At 39.0% G+C, this 18,056-nt stretch overlaps 1 protein-coding gene across 2 annotated transcripts in view; it reads right to left on the bottom strand.

Annotated features, from left to right (window-relative positions):
* Positions 1 to 1,215: 1,215 nt before the first annotated feature.
* LOC105465004 (luteinizing hormone/choriogonadotropin receptor) overlaps positions 1,216 to 18,056 on the bottom strand; it is a 63,142-nt gene continuing 46,301 nt past the window's right edge. The window contains exons 9-11 of one of the 2 annotated variants that reach the window (XM_011713180.3): positions 13,403 to 13,588; positions 8,706 to 8,786; positions 1,216 to 3,283 (exon numbers count right to left, since the gene is read on the bottom strand). In XM_011713180.3, the coding sequence (XP_011711482.2) occupies positions 2,131 to 3,283; positions 8,706 to 8,786; positions 13,403 to 13,588 (1,420 nt within the window). In that variant the 3' untranslated portion in view covers positions 1,216 to 2,130. The remainder of the gene's footprint in view (positions 3,284 to 8,705; positions 8,787 to 13,402; positions 13,589 to 18,056) is intronic. The other variant, XM_011713181.2, reaches the window with a different exon arrangement.

Here is an 18,056-nt window from a genome sequence, read left to right on the forward strand (position 1 = left end):
TGTTATGATCCTTTGAATCACTTTGCACAGTGGCATAAGGATTGAAAACAGATTGGATGTGTAGAGTGTTTAGTTATGTCTATACATTTATATCATAAAATCTCAAAGGAGCTAAAAATGGGAAATAGCACAGATCATTAATAGAAGAATAGAAACAATGTTCTATTCATACAATGTAATACTAATCAGCAATATTCAAGCAATAACATGGATAAGTAGCAAATACATTGGGTTGAGTCAAAGGAGCCTTATACAAAGAGTATGTACTATATGATTCTGTTTATTTGAAGTTCTAGGACAGACAAACTAATTGGTGGGAGAAAAAATAAAAAACCATCCTTCCCTCTGGGGCTGGGGGTCAGGAATTAACTGGGAAGGGGCATGAGGGAACTTTCTGAGGGTGATGATATTATATTACTATGCCTTGAGAGAAGTTTGGGTCACATGGTATATGCATTTCTCAGAACTCATTAAATGGCATGCTTAAGATTTGTCCATTTCATTCTATGTAAATTTTATCTAGAAATGTAAATAAATATCTTGGTTAGTAGTAAGAGTGCTAAAATGTTTAGGGCTAAGTTCTGATGTCTACAAATTACTCTGAAATGTATCCAAAATAAGATGAATTGATAAATCATGGATAATTACATACATATGTAATGAAGCTAATATGGTAAAATATTGTTGAACCTAAGTGGTGCTGTATGGGTGTTCACTGTACAATTCTTTCAATTTTTCTGCACATTTGAAAACATAAAATGTTGGGGAAAATTTAAGGAACTTTGAATGCATATTAAACTCTTAGATGACTGTGTTACCGATATGGGAATCAGTAAAATACAGTGATTAAGAGGCTGGGGTCCTGAATCAGAGCTTTGAGTTTAAATTCTATTAGTTGGATCTTTTATTTGTTTTGTGAACGTTGACAAATTGTAGGTTTTGCTCTCCTATAAAATGTGAATAATATCTACATCATAGAGTTTTATGAAGATTAAATGGGTTAAATTATATAACATTTATCAAGATGTTTGGTGTAGAATTAGCTTTCAATGAGAGTTACTTTAAAGAAGTCAAAGGAGCATACAAAAAACACTGTAGTTAAAACCATAGTTTTGTTGTCCTATAAGAACCAATTCTAATAAGTAAAAATATCTTCTAGCAAGTACTGAATGTATTTTCCTATACTCTCCAAAGGATAGAAAAGATGAAACTTAATTATTTTTAAATATTTAAACATTTTATTTCATTCAAATAAAAATATAAGCTCTAGAAAAAAATTGTTTTCATTATATGTTTCATAACTTTAGAGTAATTCTAATTCAGCACATTTGTAGTGTACCATTGCCAAGATCTTGAGGTAGGAAGCAGGAAAACAAAATGAACTGAGACAGGGTTCCTACTCACGAGGAGTTCACAGTCTACAGCTTAATGTTTCACTAAGCAAATAGGCTGAAATGTGCTTTTAGATGTTTACCTTAAATTATAAATAAGTAGAATCCAGATAGGGGATAGATAAAAGTCTCTATAATAGAACAAATAGAACTTTCTGTGGTGGTGAAAATATTCTGTGTCTGTGCTGTCCAGTATGGTAACCACTAGTCACATGTAGCTATTGAGAACTTGAAATGTGGCTAGTGCAACTGAGAAACTACACTTTTCATTTTATTTAATTTTAATTTAGCCACATGTGGCCAGTGGCTACCAGATTGGAGAGTGCATCTCTAGAGTGCGTTTTTCAAACTACCTGAGGAAAAAGGCCACTTATTTTAAATTTCTGATCTGTTATGAACTCATATTTTTATAGAATGCCATACAAATTACAAAAATGCAAAAAAGTTATACAAAATACCTCCTCGGTTTTTTAATAGATTCATCAAACAAAATTACTGTGGTAAAATTTCTATAAAGATTTCTAAATGCTCCCAACTTGGGTATTGATGCCCTATATCAATGACAAACAGTTTTTAGTATGGCAGTGGTCATAGTCTACACTGTCTGCTAGGTAGAGGTCTCTTGCCCAATGCACCTAAGAATAAATAATTTCCTAAATCTAACCCTTTACTGGTACAGGTAATTTTTTTTTTTTACAGGTTTAAAAACAATTCGATAATGCAGCTGCTGATGTAACAGTTAACACTCTGTGTAGCACGTCTTGTCTAGGAGAGCTGTACCTTGACAGTGCAATGTGGACAGCTTCAAGGTGGACTGAGAAGGCTTATTTGATCCAGTGAAGCCATTTTTGCAGTTGGAGGTATAAGCTGAAAAATCCTTCCTTCGATAAAGTTCAGCCCGATGTTTACAGCATCCAAATTTGCTCAGCAACAGAAAGAAATCTCTTTGGAATGTCTTAGTGAATATTGCATACAGAAATGGATTGGCACAAGAATTGATGGGATAAAAAAGAACCAGTAAAACTTTAGAGTTGGTTACTGTGATAAGAGGTGCTTTGAAGGCAGCTGAGATGGCAAAAAAAGAGATAGGTGCCATGCAGGTGAAATCGGTGAAGATGAGGATTGCCATTTTCTTAGCAATCTTTGTATCTTTGTTGGTAGCCATTAATTCTGGGTTTTGAACTGCAAAATAAATTTTAATGTAGCAAGCACAAATTATGATGAAGGCCACCACATTGAGAATCAGGATGGTTAATATATAGACTTGTGAGAGAGTGGTTTCCACATCCATGGGGAAACATATACTGACCTTCATGTAATTGCTGACACCCACAAGGGGCAACATAGCTATTAGAGAAGAAAAGAGCCATCCTCCAAGCATAATCAGAATGGCATGTCTTAATCGCAGCTTTTGGTCCAGGTGAATAGCATAAGTGATGGTGTGCCATCTTTCTAGAGTGATGACGGTGAGGGTGTAGACAGAAAGTTCACTTGCGAATACAGTGAAAAAGCCAGCAGTGCTGCACCCACTCCCTGTCTGCCAGTCTATGGCATGGTTATAGTACTGGCCCTTGGTTTGGGAATCAACTGAGGCTATGAGCAGCAGATAGAGTCCCATGCAAAAGTCTGCAAAGGAGAGATTGCACATGAGAAAACGAGGCACTGTAAGTTTGTAACGACTTGTCAGGAGAACAAAAAGAACAGTCATGTTTCCCATGATGGCTAGAATATTAATCAGCCAAATCAGGACCCTAAGGAAGTCATAGCCCATAATATCTTCACAGGGATTAAAAGCATCTGGTTCAGGAGCACATCGGGGTGTCTTGGGTAAGCAGAAACCATATTCATAGTCCCAGCCACTCAGTTCACTCTCAGCAAGCATGGCAGAATAACTGTAAGAAGAATTATTGGCTTGATGTAAGAGGTTTTCTCTGAGTATTAAAAAAATTCAAGAATTATGTTTCTTTAAAGCCAAAGAAACAAAAGCAAACAAATCCATAATACCCTCAGCCTTACATTTGTTAAATTATTTGAGAACTCTGATTTGATGTAGGAGTTCCTTAAGAAGGGAATGAAAAGCCATTAGACTATATATACACATATCTACACACATATATGTATACACATATATACATACATATATACACATATGTGTGTATATATACATATACATATGTGTGCATATATACACATATACACATATACACATGTGTGTATATACATATATATGTATATACATGCATATAAACATGTGTATATATGTAAATATGTTGTGTATATATACACATATGTGTGTATATATACATATATATATAAAACATTGATGCAAAAAGTTAATGAAGCTGTTTACAAAGGATGATTTTCTTTTGAAAACAAGTTTAGAAAGACAATGTATGCTTGGTAAATCTAAAATAATCCTTTCTTGTCATTTTCTTAGCTATTTATCTCTCATTTAGTTGCCAACCAAACTGCTACCAAGCTGTTTGTGTGTAGTAGAACACAAATGGAAGGCTCATGTTATTGAAAGTCATTTGCTACTGCTGGACTTGTTTGCATTTAAGTCCCTGGCTAATCAAATAGTCCAATCGAGAAATAGAAACCAAGGATAGGTTATTAGAAATTTAGGAGCAGAGGAAGAATATAGTTGTGAACAAGAGGAAGAGATGGTGGAAACATTGCTCTTTAGGGGCGTGAGTCAAAGACAGAGGGAGGCTTAAGAGGTACTTTGTCCCTAGTGAAAGAACAGTCCTTCCTTTGCCACTCCTTTCCAACCCCACTGATACTTCCTGAGTTTAGGGTTTTTTCTGCTCGCTCTGTCTTTTTTTTTTTTTTTTTTTTTTTTTTTTTTTTAGACGGAGTCTGGGTCTGTCACCAGGCTGGAGTGCAGTGGCACAATCTTGGCTCACTGCAACCTCTGCCTCCCAGGTTCAAATGATTCCCCTGCCTCAGCCCCCTGAGTAGCTGGGACTACACGCACATACCACCACCCCCAGCTAATTTTTTGCATTTTTAGTATAAACGAGGTTTCACCATGTTGGCCAGGATGGCCTCCATCTCCTGACCTTGTGATCCACCTGCCTCGGCATTACAGGCATGAGCCACTGTGCCCGGCCTGGGTTTTTGTCCTCTCTTATGGAGCAATTAGTTTTCTTCCTGATATCCTTTCTCCAATTTTAGCCCTCTCCCTAGTCCATTCTGTATGTTCCTTCTAGAACGGCCTTTCCCAAATACAAAGTTACTAATTTCACTTGCTGAACTCAAACCTGCCCCAGGCTCTCATTGGCTATGAGATAAAATCCAAACTCATTGTGATGACTTCCAAGGCCCTCCTTGGTCTGGATTCTGCCTATCTCTCCAACCTCATCTCTAAGAAGCAGTAGTGCTGCAGAATTCAGAGAATGGGCTCTGGAGCGAGACTTCCAGGACCCAGTTCTAGCACGGCTCTTACAGGCTGTGTAATCCCAGGAGAGTTAATTAATATCTGTGTGCCTCAAGTTCTTTATTTGCCAAGTAGGGATAATAATCATACCTTCTATGTTACAGTTGTGCTAAGAATTGAATGCATTCATACATGAAGAATGTTTAGAATAATTCTTGAAGCAATCAATATTAGGGATTCTTAAAATTAGCTCTTGCAGATCCCTTGGGCAACCTTCTCTTTGGTCACATAAAATGACTTGTAGCTCTCTGAATAAGTTCTACTGTTTCACTCCTCTGTCTTTGTACATACTTCTGCCTAGAATTTTCTTCCTTTCCTCATCTCTCTGGTGAATTCCTCCTCATCTGTAAAGATAAGCTCTTCTATGAAGGCTTTCTTGATTATACTCCCCAAGTATTATTTATCCTCCTGCCAGAGCTTAACTTAGTACAATTGCAATTATCAAAACATATTGCAATTAAGTGATGATGCATGTCTATCTTCTTTGTCTATTCACTTCTTGAAAACAGAGGACTAGGTTTTACTCATTTCTGAAATCCCAGTGTCTAGCACAGTTTTGGCTCAGAGTGTTCATTCAGTAAATGTTTGTAGAGTGAATAATTCTAAACCAGGATGATTCTAGCTCTGAAAGGAATTGAGAGGATACAGGGACAGTGAGCACACAGCATGATGCAGGTAGGCTCAACAAACATTTTTGTTTTTACCCATCTTCTGCTAATACAATCTTAGGAACTGGAGAAATGGGCATATTTTTTCTGTCAAGGCCATTACATATATGTATTTATAATACATTTTTGTATAATACATGAGGGACCTTATGGTTCTAACACACTAAAAGGATATTTTTCTCTACTTTCGAAAGCTAACTTCTCATGTTTTGTATTTTAAGTGCATACCTAGTTCAGTGAGTGGAGGAAATAATAAATTGGAAGAATACAATACTGAAGGGAAAGAACACAGATTTTAAAAAAGAAAAAAATCTGTGACCTGGGACTCTGAAAATATGTTCGAGTATTGTGGAGCCCAATTTGGAACTAGAGAAGGGCTGCTGCTATGTACAGAAGACCGCATAGGAACCTCCCGTGTTTTATTATTAAATATTGTTATAACTAGCACATTTGTTTGTCCTCTTCTCATAGACGTAAATATAATTACCATTTTTTAATCTTTAAAGGGAGAAGATGGTTAAAAGAACTATTAAAGAAAATAGATCATTAATTTCTTAGCATTAGAAAGGTTTTAAGGCCAGGCGCGGTGGCTCATGCGTGTAATCCCAGCACTTTGGGAGGCTGAGGCAGGCAGATCACCTGAGGTCAGGAGTTTGGACCAGTCTGGCCAACATGGCAAAACCCTGTCTGTACTAAAAATACAAAAATTAGCTGGGCATGGTGGCATGCACCTGTAATCCCACCTGCTTGGGAGATTGAGGTAGGAGAATCACTTGAACCCAGGAAGCAGAGGTTGCAGTGAGCTGAGATTGTGCCACTACACTTGAGCCTGGGTGACAGACCGAAATTCTGTCTCAAAAAAAAAGGTTTTTAAAGACCATCTCATTGAATCATTTCATTTTATTGGTAAGGAAACCAAGATTAAAGGAGGACTTGTCCAAGGTCTCTCGGGGATAGTGACAGTAGCAGCATGAGGTCTTCATAACCACAGTTCAGAGACCTTTCCCCTAACTTCACTCTCATTGTTTTTCAAAGTGTGGTCCTTGAACCAGCTCCATCAGAATCACCAGGGTGTTTGTTAAAATTCAGACTCCTGGCTTTCCAAACCCTGAATAAAAAATCTCTAGAGGCAGAGCCCAGGAATTTGCATTTTAAGTAAGCTCTCTGGATGATTCATAGAAAATAATAGCCTTTGTTAAATTAGGTGAAAACGTTCCAACTGTTCCTGATTTCCTTTACTCCTTTCCCCTTTTCAAAACTACTTCAGTTCTTAGAAGCACTATTGTAAAACTTCTAAAAATTCTGCCATGATTTCTGATTAAATTTATATCAATAAGAGGTCAAACATGTTTTCTCACTTCCTCTCGCTGTCTGGTCCTTTGTCCTTTCTTTTTTTTGCCCTACTGGGCATATGTCTAGCAATTTTTCTCCCTGGTGATTTGTCTTCAGACTAAATGCCCACCTGCCATTACTTACGTTTGTGTCCTGGGATGGCTCCTGAGGGCAGCATCATGCTTATTGACAAAGCCCAGCACGGAGCTGTCTTTAGTATTGGAGGCTATACAGGGAGTATGAATGGACTCACATGGGCTTCGTAATATTGAATCAGAGGAAGGAGAGCTGTAGTACGCCTGCTCCAGTCACAAGAAAGAAAGGAGAAAAGATGGGAATTTTAGGAGGACAATGGGGCCAGCCATAGAGGTAAGGATGCATTATCTTGGGGAGAATAGGTAAGGCTTAGCGGCTGGCTGCAGAATTTCTAAACTCTAGGCACTGAGGAATGGCTATCTGGTGGGAGGTAGGAGGTAGGAGATTTAGCATAAAATGCTTTCACAAGGAGAATGCTCTTTGTACTTAGATTTTATGTTAATTTCGGTTAGTTTTGAAGATGCTAGAGATTAGGGACTTGTCTTAAAGCAGTGATAGCATAGCAAACTTAAGGTTGTTTGTGCTCATTTGGGAAGGTTTACGGTGAGGACTGGTGAGGATTATATGGAGGATGGTTTGAAGTCTTCCTTCCCCTCAAACCACTCCTTGGTGCTGTTATTAACTATACCCATAAATGTTTTCTTGTTGATAAGAATAAAGTCATGTGGTTGCAAAAGAGTTACATAGAAGGTTACTGATAGAATACTGAGTAAGATGATGGGAAGGGAGAAGAAAAGGCCACTGGAGGATATGGGTGCCAGACCTACTGCGAGAAAAGGAAAAGAAGGAGACAGTAATACTTATTTACCCTTGGTGTTGTCACATTGCTTAGCAACTTCCTTCATTCTCATGGTTCTGAAAGCCAAATGGTATTTCTGCTGTTCCTTACAGATGAGGAGAAAGGTCTCAAAAAGGATAAATTTTGCCAGTGATACTCAGTGTTACAGGAAGGTTACTTCCAAGGATTCATATCCTTGGAATGGAACCCCAAAGTCCAGGGTCATTCTACCACATCACCCTGAAGCATTTGTCTAACTTGGAGACTGATAGGAAAAGAAAAGAAGAGAAAATTTCAGAAAGAGATTGGCAAAGTATCTCAGAGGGACCTCTAGTTTTGTAGTCTGGAGGACTCATGGGGGCATAATAAAATCTAAATCTTAGTAAATGTGCCATAGGGACACTGGGATTATCTTCTGAGGCATGCTGTTTTACAGTTGAAGATAAGTGAAATGCCAAGGCAGCCAGCATTTATAGCAGAAAAGTGTTAAAAGTTAGTCAGTAAAACAGCAATGTAGCTTCCATCCAGTGTATGTTAGCGATACCATGAAGACTAATTTTAAGCCCAGGAGCATAGTTGTTGAGGTAGCCTAAGTCTCCTTTAAGGGAAGTGGCTACTTTTAAGCTACGTTCGCAATTAGTTAATCTTTGTGGAATGTTGACCATGTGACTAGGGGAAATTCTTACAAATGAAGCTATCAGTTATATCAGCCTTTGGTGACATCAAAATACCTGCAAAGTTTTAATTTTTGAGGAGGCTTTAATATAATTTTAGAATAAATATTGAGGAACATTTTAAAATAGTTTTTTAAACAGTTGAAAGAGATGCTTGATCAACTTGATGTCAATTGCAAAGAAAAAATTCCCATTTTAAAACTATTTAAAGATGCTTTGCAACCGCTCCCCAACCAAGACTGTATCAAAAGAAAAAATTGATGCTGATAATAAGGTACACACAGAACAAGATATGACTTCTGAGTTTCCTTGCATGCAAATACTTACAATGTTTTATTATTCAGTTTCCTTACTGTGCTTTCACATTGTTTGGAAAAGTTTTCAGAAATGGAAAGTGAAAAATTCTGTCTGAAAGAGAAGAGGTTAAAAAAAGCATTTGAGCTTTTGGTCTTCAAGCTAAACCTGATTGTGCATCTATTTATGCTTTGTTCATGCAAATTCTTTACCTATTACACCAGCATCTTGTTCTGCACCATTGTCCTAACTGAAATGCTTCCTGAGGAGACAGTAAAGGCTTCTGAATTGTCATTAGAGTGCTTCCAGCTTAGATAAAATGCTTCTGAATACTAAGCATTTTGTGTGGGCACTAGAGATGAAAAAACTTAAATTTGTCATATTGAATCAAGGATTTTTCAATGATTATAAAAGCTACTTTTATGGTATATTAAGGTTTGCTCCTTACCACTCTCCTTTCCACATTGGCCTTAACAAATAATCATTCTGTGTTCATGGTTTTGAATTATAACTGGGCACCTTTTTTTTGTAAGGACTTGAAGATGCCGGACCTGACATCATGATGTGAATTTCAGGTTATTTTTTCTTATGTGCAGAAACATATGTGGGTGCTCCCTACTCCTCCATCTTTCCCTCTAAGAAGTTTAGCCTATGGAAATTGGAGAAATACCAATAAAATAAAATGAGGCCTGTTCTTACCTGAGGGAGCACTTACCTAGGGATGGAATTTAAGGGAGATACAAATGAGTAAAGAAACAGGATATAAGCATTCCCTTTTCTTCCACAGCCTTGCCAGCATCTGTTGTTTTTCTCATTGTGGTTTTGATTTGCATTTCTCTGATGATTAGTGATGATGAGCATTTTTTCTTTAGAAGACATACAAGCAGCCAACAAACATATGAAAAAATGCTGTTCTATTCATGCCCTTTGCCCACTTTTTAATGGGGTTATTTATTTTTGTGCTTGTTGATTTGTTTAAGTTTGTTATAGATTCTGGATATTAGACCTTTGTCAAATGCATAGTTTGTGAGTATTGTTTCCCATCCTGTAGGTTGTCTGTTTACTCTGTTGATAGTTTCTTTTGCTGTGCAGAAGCTCTGTAGTTTAATTAGGTCCCACTCGTCAATTTTTGTTTTCGTTGCAATTGCTTTTGAGGACTTAGCTAAAAATTCTTTGCCAAGGCTGATGTCAAGAAGGGTATTTCCTAGGTTTTCTTCTAGGATTTTTACAGTTTGAGAAAAGGGAACGCTCATACACTGTTGATGAGAGTGTAAATTAGTTCGTCCACTGTGGAAATCAGTTTGGAGGTTTCTAAAAGAACTTAAAACAGAGCTACTGTTCAACTCAGCAATCTCATTACTCACTGTATACCCAATGAAATAGATCATTATACCAAAAAGACACATGCACTTGTATGGTCATTGCTATGCTATTCACAATAACAAAGGCATGGAATCAACCTGGGTGCCTGGATTGGATAAAGAAAATGTGGTACAGGCCGGGCGCGGTGGCTCACGCCTATAATCCCAGCACTTTGGGAGGCCGAGGCGGGTGGATCACGAGGTTAGGAGATCGAGACCATCCTGACAAACACGGTGAAACCCCATCTCTACTAAAAATACAAAAAAATTAGCCGGGCGTGGTGGTGGGCGCCTGTAGTCCCAGCTTCTAGGGAGGCTGAGGCAGGAGAATGGCGTGAACCCGGGAGGCGGCGGAGCTTGCAGTGAGCAGAGATCGCACCACTGCACTCCAGCCTGGGCGACAGAGCGAGACTCCGTCTCAAAAAAAAAAAAAAAAAAAAAAAAAGAAAATGTGGTTAATATATACAATATAATTCTATGCAGCCATAAAAAATAATGTCTTTTGCAGCAACATGGATGGAGCTGGAAGCCATAATCTTAAGTGAATTAATTCAGGATTAGAAAACCAAATACTGCATGTTCTCACTTATAAGAGGGAGCTAAACACTGGGGACATATGAACAGAAACATGGGAACAACAGGTGCTGCAGAATACTAAAGGGGGGGCAGGGAAGGAGGGAGGCATGGGTTGAAAACTACCTATCGAGTATTATGCTCACTTCCTGGATGCAATATACTCATGTAACAAACTGGTACATGTACCCCTGTAACTAAAATAAAAGTTGAATAAAAAAATAATGGTTGTCCACAGAGGAGATCTACAGAAAAAAAACAGTGGTTTCTTCATAATTACAAATGCCCTTGATTGTCTCTTATTTCTTCTCTCCTCATATTCACTGCCCTGATGGCATCCTCATGACAGTCAATCTTTGTTTTTATAGAGAATGAAATTTGCATCTTCTCTGATGGGACAATGCATTGTTTCTACACAGTTCATGCATATTCTATGCAAGAACTATCATGCTGTTGATACATTATTACAAGGTTTATCAACTGCATTCATTAAGAATTTGGACATGATGGAAAAGGACAGGTTCAGAAGGGGCTAATTCCAAAAGGCTACTTGGTGAAGTCAGATCAAGGTTCCCTGAGGGCAGTGGGGTACAAGGCCACAACCAGAAAAGATATATGACATTTGCCTATTTTCCTTTTCATAAGTTTCAAATAGACTTATATTGTAATAGCAATTTGTAAAACATCAGAAAATTAAATTGTAACACACAGAAAGCAGGTAAAACATGAATGTACAGCTCAATGATTTCTCACAGAATGATCAGCTATGTACCCATTAGTCAGGTCAATAAAGGAAAATAACCAACACCCTTACCCCTGCCAAGAAAAAAAGAAAAATGGGAAAAGAGAGCAGGCTGTGAGGGCCTCAACCTTTACTGATGAGGAAGGAGAAATGAGGCAATTCAAATTGGACGCTTCTATGTATTATTCTTCTCCAATACTTATGAGACAATTCCTTGCAGGAATATTTTGTCTCTTTCACCTACTGGAATAAAAATCCCTGAACTAAAATTTTCACATGCCAGTAATTTCAGGAAGGGATGTGATTTCTTTGCCACAAAATGTGGGTATCCAGAATCAGCTTTATCATAAACCAATATCTCTATCCTTTTCCTAACTGGTCTCTCACCAGTTTTGCTCACCTCCAAACCATCCTCCTTGCTGCAAAGTGGTATTTTATAAAAGCAAATTTGAGTAATCTTGCTTAAAAGTCTTCATGGCTCCCCATCCTCTAAACAGCTGGGCCTGGCCCTCAGATCATCATGGCCCACATCTCCTTGGCTTCCTCTTCGGTTTCATCTTCCTCCATGTGTCCATGTTTCACTTTTTCTGAGAGAGTTTCATCTACTGTCTCTTGACTTTGTGTCTTCACATGAGCCATTCTATCTTCTTTGCCTGCTTTTTCTCACTCTGTCTAGACAACTCCTGCCTGTTCTTCAAGACTCAGCCTAAATCACTTCCCTCAGGAAACCTTCCATAATCCCTGCTACCATTAACAAACTCTTCCTCAGTGCTCTCAGAACACTCTGTTCTGTTCTCAGATCTGTCATAACATTTGCTGTGTTGGACTTAAATATTGGCTCTCTTGTGTGTTGCCCCCATACAGCTGTCTGTGACTTATCTTTGTACCTTCAGGCTTTCACACAGTGTTTGGAACATGGTGAGTGCTCAGTTAATGTTTTTGAAGCTCAGTTAATGCTGCATGACTCTCTGAATACAGCAAGTGTTTTTATCTTCTCAGCTATCCCAAAAGCCTCAGGTGGAGCTGAACCTCCTATATGCAAGGTACAAATAATGCATACTGGTTGATTATAAATAATTCATTTTGGTTGATTCCAAACAAAGACAACAGCATCTGGTGTCACTCTCTTAGTGCCTTATCTGATTAACTGAATAGAGCCTATCTCCATAGGCTACAATAATAATGCTTTAGGGCAGTGTTGTCCCAACTGTAAGTTGTGTGACCCATTGGTGGGTCATGAAAGCAATAGAGTGCATCAAGACTGGCATTAAAAATAAGAAAAGCATAAAATAAACAAGAAAATATCAGCATATTACATATTAAAAAGTTAAGTATCACTCTGCTTTATTTCTGTTACATATGTGACATGTACTGGGTTGCAATACAAAAGTATTTGTTACTATGCATCTCAGTCAAAAAAAGTCGAAAAACAATGCTCTGAGGAAAGAATGAAATTCAGCCACCGTGTCCCCAACCCTGGATGAACGGAATCAGTACGATACCGACCACTGGATGCAAACCATCCAGGAGCTCATTCCCTTTCTGTTCCCATACTAAGCTTATCTTTAGCTGTAATTCTGTTCTGAAATGGAAGATGCTTGGCTACTAGGAGAGAAATAGTTTTGAAAACCTTCTGTAGTGTTTTGTGTCCATTTTTAAATTAAGGATTAAAACATTAGGTAAGTTTTGCCATCCTGAAGCTTCTTCCTCTGCTTAAAAAAATGATGCTCTCTGATAAGGATTAGAACAAATCCTTTGAGATGCCAGTTTTGTACTCCGTTCTGCAAATGCTAAAATGGCCTCTAATTCAGTATACCCAGAATTGACTACAAAGGTCTTCTAACTTCAGGGAGAATCAACTATTTGGCAGCAGTTTCCACAAGGAAACAGAACAGTTTGTTCTCTCTTTATCTATTTGAAAGTGACCCCATGTCTATGGAGTTGGGCGAGAAGGCAGGGAGTGAAGGGGAGTGGAGCTGTCTACTCATTGACTATTTTGAAATCTGAATTTCGGCCACAGCTTGGGTAGGCTTTACCTTTTGTTTTTTACTTACTCTTTTGTTGGCAAGTTTCTAAAAGCACAGCAGTGGCTGGGGTAAGTCAACGTGGCTTCCAGGAGATTGGCAAATTTTTCTCTCGATGGCAATTTTTTTAGAGAATAGGATGACGTGGCAATTAGCGTCTGAATGGACTCTAGGCCATAGCTCGGCAGGGCCTGCAATTTGGTGGAAGAAATATCCCTGAACAATAAAGGGGAGAAATGCTTTTTATTTATTTATTTTATACATTTTATTCAGAGAATGGAACCTCCCCTCAACAATATTATCATTATAGGCACTGAGGAATCTTCTCCATCTTGCTTTCCCCTTAATTCTCCATTTCAATTACTCTCACTAAGATCTGAATTCAAAAAAGCGATTCTGTATTTTTTCTCATGTGCGCCTCATTATTCTTTTCAAGGTTAAGTATAACTCCTTGCACCTACCATACATTTATTAGCATTTCTCTGTCTCTCCCCTCTTCCAACTCCTTTTCCCCACCCTCTCTCTTCCTCTACTTCTCTCCACTTAGCAGAAGTGAAATAACCACTTGCTTTATGCGACAGCCAGCACATGCAGTTACATCAGCTTTTGTGCTCTACCCCAGGGGAAATTATTCAGGGCTTCAGATGCTTCAGTCTTTGATTGATTAAGCCCTGCAGGAGAGGTTTTCATGAAGCATAGGCTGGTTACCTTATTAAGAGCTGCTATGTGGCATTAGCCATCATCTACCTAGGAAGCAGAATGCATGTTCTCTAACGCAAACTTGATTCATCTGTTCAAAGCAAGCAAACACAACCTTGCAAGTCAAACTGTGTGGAAAGGTCAGGCTTTGTCAACAAGGTCCTGAACTCTTTGGTTTTACTAGACTTGAGGCAATGTCCAAGAAAATTCTAAACACATTAAGTGTTAGGAGAAAAGAGTCAATGGGAATTAAACAATTCTGCTCATCTTCTAAGTGGCTGCTGCTGATGCCCCACAAAACTTTTCTGGCAGCACAGCTCCCCTCAGCAATCATCTGCAAGACTTGGTGTTCAGCACATGGGAGGGGAGCAATAGGTGACTGATGGAAGATGAACTTGATGACATGGAATGATGATGTTGTAGGACCTCAGTGGAAAAATTAAGGCAGCAAAATTTGTCCCAGGGGCTTCAGACTTTCCTGCTTTTGTGTCCCTGTTGATTCAGGTAACCAGGGTTCTCATTCTGCTTTATAGGGTTTTTTATCTCAGACATGTTAGGGATTGAGCTCTTTGAAGGTCTGGTGGCTTTTTTGTTTGTCTTGTGAGTGAGTAAATTTAAAATTAGATTCTTTGAAATGGTAGGGCCTCATTATAAGGGAGTGAACCTCTGATAGTGAGTTTTCAGTCTTAGTAACAGACTAGTTTGAGAAATACTTTTTGAGTAAGGGTGGAATGGATGCTTTTAGATACGATTCAAATCCTAGGGGTATAATGAGAACAACCTCTTGGGAAGGAAGAGACCTAGGTCTGGTGCTACTGTTTTGGACATGAGAGTGTAGGGATCTGTAGTGCCCACAGTCACTTCTAAGGAGCTAACCAAGCAGCTCTTCAAGCCAATACTGTCATGCAGGGGCCTTGGGAACACAGTGGCTTGGTTGTGTTTTGCACCTGAGCCAGAGGCAGCTTTCTTTGTTTGTCTAGTGACCAAGTAGATGGACAGCTTGCTATAACAGCTCTGCCTACAGGATGTGCTAAACTGAAGAGTATTCAGTCAACCTACAAGATTTGGAGTCTGGTGTGCTTTGCATATGATACGTGTAGAAAAAGACCCCTAGGATAAGGTTGCCAGAATTTGAGAGCAGAGAAAGCAGTGGGCAGGAGCCACAAGGTAGTGGAAGTCATAAGTAAACAGAAGTTATAGGGTTGAGTGGAGATTAGAGGGAGTTAGGATTGATAGTGGCAGAAGTTAGGAAACAGAAAGATGTAGGAATTTTAGTGGTGGGAGTTAGGAAGTAGAGTCAGAGGTCGATAGTGGCAGGACTTATGAAGTAGACAGAGAACTGGACAGTGGCAGGAGCTAGGAAACAGATGAAGTCAGGGGTTGACAGTGGGAGCTAGGAACTAGCACAGTCAGGGCTCACAGTGGCAGGAATAGGAAGTAGACAGTCAAAAGTGGATAGCAGGAAGGAGTTAGGAAATAGAGAGTGAGGGGCTGATAGGGACAGGAGCTAGGAAATTAGACAGACTTTGTGTTTTACACTGGTGGAAATAGAAAGTAGACAGAGTCATGAGTTGATCTTGGCAGGATCTACATTATGAAGAATAACCAGAACAGCTCATTTCCTTCCCTTGCTCAAACCCCCAAAGCCTCCCCATCTCACTTAAAGAAAAAACAAAGTCCATATAGTGACCATAGGCCCCACCATGATCCAGCTCTCTGCCACGTCTCTGTCCTTATATTCTATGATTCCCTTCTTTGCTCACTCTGCCATATTGGCCTCCTTGCTGCTCTTCAAATACACAAGGCAAGATTCTGTCTCAGGCCTTTGCTTTTGCTGTTCCCCCTCCTGGAACACTTTTCCTGCAGATAATCACATAACTTGCTTTCTTACTTCCTTTAGGTATTCATTCAAACGACACTTTTTCGGGATAGTCTTCCCTCACCATCCCCTTTAAAATAGTACTCCCCCCTCCAGAACTCCTTTCCCCACAACCAAATGAGTTTTCTCCTCTACAACCGATAGCATTTGGATGACTACATATTTTATTTACTTATATGATCCTTGTCTGTCTTCCCCATTCTATGAAGGCAGAAGTGCTTATCTCTTCTTATTCTCTGCCATTTCTCTGATGCCTAATCCAGTGACTACTACAGAGTATGGGTTCATAAGAGTTAGTGAATAAATGGATGAATAAACAAACAAATGAACTGGGTTACCTTGCTCACCATTTTTCTAGAACTTTTTTCATTGTAAAATGACATGCCTGTTTATTGCTTTGCCTGTTTGTTGTTGTCTCCCTTATGTGTCTGTCATCTGGTTAAGGGCAAGGTCCAGAGCTATTTTGCTTACTACAGTCTGTTCACCACGGTGCCTGGTATACAGGATAGGTTCAATCAATGTTTGTTGGATAAATAACAGCTGCTAGAGTAGATTAGTGGTGTCATGGACTGCCACTTCTGTGATGGGATAACCAGTTGCCCTGTGTGAGAGCAGCACAGTAGTTGGAACGCTGTTGCATTTATCCCTGAAACCTGACTGCAACTTTAGGTCTCTGCAGGATGTTGGATGTTTCATGTTGGATGTTTCAGGCTTTGTCAGATTCAATGTTCGATTTCTCCTAACTTTCCCATGTATCCTTTTTTTTTGTTTGTTTTTTAAATACTTTAAGTTCTGGGGTACATGTGCACAACATGCAGGTTTGTTACATAGGTATACATGTGCCATGTTGGTTTGCTGCACCCATCAACTCATCATTTACATTAGGTATTTCTCCTAATGCTATCCCTCCCCCAGCACCCCCACCCCCCAGCAGGCCCTGGTGTGTGACGTTCTCCTCCCTGTGTCCATGTGTTCTCATTGATCAACTCCTACTTGTGAGTGAGAACATGCAGTGTTTGGTTTTGTGTCCTTGTGATAGTTTGCTGAGAATGATGGTTTCCAGCTTCATCCATGTCCCTGCAAAGGACATGAACTCATCCTTTTTTATGGTTCCATAGTATTCCATGGTGTATATGTGCCACATTTTCTTTATCCAGTCTATCATTGATGGGCATTTGCGTTGGTTCCAAGTCTTTGCTATTGTGAATAGTGCTGCAATAAACATACGTGTGCATGTGTCTTAATCCTTTGGGTATATACCCAGTAATGGGATTGCTGGGTCAAATGGTATTTCTAGTTCTAGATCCTTGAGGAATTACCACACCATCTACCACAACGGGTATACTAATTTACACTCTCACCAACAGAGTAAAAGCATTCCTATTTCTCCACATCCTCTCCAGCATCTGTTGTTTCCTGACTTTTTAATGATCGCCATTCTACTGGTGTGAGATGGTATCTCTTTGTGGTTTTGATTTGCATTTCTCTGATGACCAGTGATGATGAGCATTTCTTCGTATGTCTGTTGGTGGCATAAATGTCTTCTTTTGAGAAGTGTCTGTTCATATCCTTTGCCCATTTTTTGATGGGGTTGTTTGTTTTTTTCTTGTAAATTTGTTTAAGTTCTTTGTAGATTCTGGATATTAGCCCTTTGTTAGATGGATAGATTGCAAAAATTTTCTTCCATTCTGTAGGTTGCCTGTTCACTCTGCTGATAGTTTCTTTTGCTGTGCAGAAGCTCTTTAGTTTAACTAGATCCCGTTTGTCAATTTTGGCTGTTGTTGCCATTGCTTTTGGTGTTTTAGTCATGAAGTCTTTGCCCATGCCTATGTTCTGAATGGTATTGCCTATATTTTATTCTAGGGTTTTTATGTTTTTAGGTCTTACATTTAAGTCTTTAATCCATCGTGAGTTAATTTTTGTATAAGGTGTAAGGAAGGGATCCAGTTTCAGCTTTCTACATATGGCTAGCCAGTTTTCCCAACACCATTTATTAAGTGGGGAATGCCATTTGTTTGTGTCCTCTTTTATTTCGTTGAGCAGTGGTTTGTAGTTCTCCTTGAAGAGGTCCGTCACGTGCCTTGTAAGTTGGATTCCCAGGTATTT

Source organism: Macaca nemestrina, chromosome 13 (assembly GCF_043159975.1).
Source record: "Macaca nemestrina isolate mMacNem1 chromosome 13, mMacNem.hap1, whole genome shotgun sequence".
In the NCBI taxonomy this organism is placed as follows: domain Eukaryota; kingdom Metazoa; phylum Chordata; class Mammalia; order Primates; family Cercopithecidae; genus Macaca; species Macaca nemestrina.